Raw genomic sequence first — 2,304 nt, forward strand, 5'->3', positions numbered from 1 at the left:
TTTTGGCACCGCTGCCGGTCCTGGCTGCTTAGCGATTTGGGTGTCGAGGCTTCTGTGCCTGCGGTAGCTAAGGTCAGTATGTCCTCCTTTGTATATTCTAGGTTTGCTTCTTCTTGTAGGGCTTGTAGGTTTGCCTTAATATGTGTCCGCCTTATTGTCTCCTCTTTGTATTTTTGATATTTTTGTGCAGCTATCCGCAGCTGTTTTACTCATGGCACCTTGTTGAAGCCGCCATCATTGCCTTGGTAGTGCGCCGCGTAGTCGACGCAGTTGTCATTGGCGGAGTCTGTGCATGTTGTGCCCGAGGAAATTCCTAGGATCATGTTGCTTGTGGTTGGCTTTTTCCTTGCTACGAGGGCCTGCACTGTCGCTAATGCTGCTGTTATCTCTGCTTCCAGGTCCGTTACCTCGGCCTTGTTTGGGCACAGCGCCGTTGTGTCCTTGATCCGATCGCCGCTGCTCCCGCCTCCTGTACCTAACGCTGTGTTCCGACTGTTTGTGGGGCCACACGCGTCTTCGCCGCTGTCTGAGCAGATACACACTATATCGTGTCCTAGAGCTAGTCCATTCTTGGCCGCTGCGCAGGCCGCTGCCTTGTCTCCCATGGCGCCAACTTTTTTGCACGCCTTGCTCACTGCGTCGTACTTGAAGTCGGCGTCACTGCCGCACATCGCCGTTGTTAGCGCCGTGTTTATTTGCTGTATCATGCCGCCTGCTTCGTCGGCCGGTTCCGCTTTGAGTTTAGCGGCTAGCTGCTCTGCCGCGTGCGCTATTTTTTTTATGGCATGGCGCGAGTGCGCGACCAAAGGACCTTTCTGTTTTAGCGGATTATTTTCTAGCCACTTTCCACTGCCGGCCTCTTTTGTATGCTTCCTGTGCTGCCGCCATGTTTCCCACTTGTCTTTCCAGTCTAGCCTGTTTTCTTCCGCTTTGAGCTTCTCTTTCATCTGCTCCCACTTGCCTTGGGGTTCAGGCGTGTCTAGCAAGGCTTTTCATTTGTCGTCGGCAATGCTCGCATTATAATAAAGTATTTCGAGATAGTTCGTGTCCTCGGCTGGTGTTTTGAACGCTGCTAGTTGCCCCTTGCTGGCCACTCTCCAGGCGTCGCATAAGGCTAGGAATTCTGCCTGGGCGTCGCCGGCCGCTGCCGACGTGTGTTTTGCAGCTGTCACTAGAGCCGGAAGCAGAAGCAGAAGCAGGTTGTCGGTGCTGTGCATCGCTGATTTTTCAGCTTTGTCAGCTTTAAACATTTTTTCTGCGGGATAGTGTTTGGTCGCCTGCCGCAATTCTGTCTGTTGTTGGCGGCTAACGGTGCTTGGTGTTATTTACGTTCCTTGGTACTATCCTGAAAAGAAAACTCCTGCAAAATCGGATCAGAGAGCATTGGTTTATGGTTGAAAAGCAGTGAGCGCTATGCTCTAAACCGCTTCTTTTCGCCACTCATAGCCGTTTTGTTTACATGCTATGTATGTAGATTTTGAGAGTCATCCGCTGGCTGGCGCCGCGCGGTTCCATACTTTTGTAGTCGGCATTTCTTGAAGAAGTTTTTCCAACATCTCGTTTATATTTTCTTAGTCTTAAATAAATCCCCCTCCTTAAACGCATCACCACAAATATTTCAATATTTAAAATCCAACTTCTTTCCGGATACTGCATAAGTTTGCAGTTTCCCTAGATTATGACTTATAAATCTCTTGGTCTCAAACGGTGCGTACCAAGTTAAGTTTTTCATAATTTCCTTTGCCCTTTTCCTTATAAGAGAAGGCGTCGACTGCTAGATGAAGGAATGCAGCTTGTCCAATGGCGCCACTGACGTGTATGGAAAAGAATCGATCCTCGTAATCCAATCCAATCATTCCTCTTGGTAAAAGAAGTCTTTTTCCTACATTAGTCTCTCTGTACACACTCCAAAGAAATAACGGCTTGTAAATGCTCTGCTCCGACCACCATTCATCGCTCATTATAAGCATTTCATTAAACGCTTTCTCAAACTTTCTGAATGCCCAAACTCTTGCTATTATTTCACCTCCATTCAAGTATGCTTTTTGATTTTCAGGCCACTTAAGTAAGTGCGTTAGGTTTCTTTGGTCCTCTGCTTGGTATGTTGCTGCAAAAAACCACGCACATCTCTCCATATGCTCCCTGTGATCTGAGTTTAAAATTAAGTCTAATTGGGGTGCTTAACACTATGATGTTTTCATGAATAATAGAGGAGATATCTGCTTCTCCTTGACTATATCTTCTCCACCAAACTTCTCTTCACTTTCTTTACTTTTTTGTATAAAATATTCCACAGCATTTTCA

At 47.0% G+C, this 2,304-nt stretch overlaps 2 pseudogenes across 2 annotated transcripts in view; both read right to left on the reverse strand.

Moving 5' to 3' along the window:
- TEOVI_000772100:pseudogene overlaps positions 1-1,199 on the reverse strand; it is a 1,530-nt pseudogene extending 331 nt beyond the window's left edge. The window contains exon 1 of the mRNA in view: positions 1-1,199. This exon is cut by the window's left edge and continues 331 nt beyond it. Within this exon, the coding sequence occupies positions 1-1,199 (1,199 nt within the window).
- A 362-nt stretch (positions 1,200-1,561) lies between these two features.
- Positions 1,562-2,282, reverse strand: TEOVI_000772200:pseudogene (annotated as a pseudogene). Its single transcript is given in 2 exon segments — positions 1,562-1,744; positions 1,746-2,282. Coding segments are annotated over 2 exon segments (720 nt in total).
- Positions 2,283-2,304: the final 22 nt, after the last annotated feature.

The sequence above is a fragment of the Trypanosoma equiperdum genome (assembly GCF_001457755.1).
Source record: "Trypanosoma equiperdum strain OVI genome assembly, contig: ctg_1698, whole genome shotgun sequence".
Classification (NCBI taxonomy): Eukaryota; Euglenozoa; class Kinetoplastea; order Trypanosomatida; family Trypanosomatidae; genus Trypanosoma; species Trypanosoma equiperdum.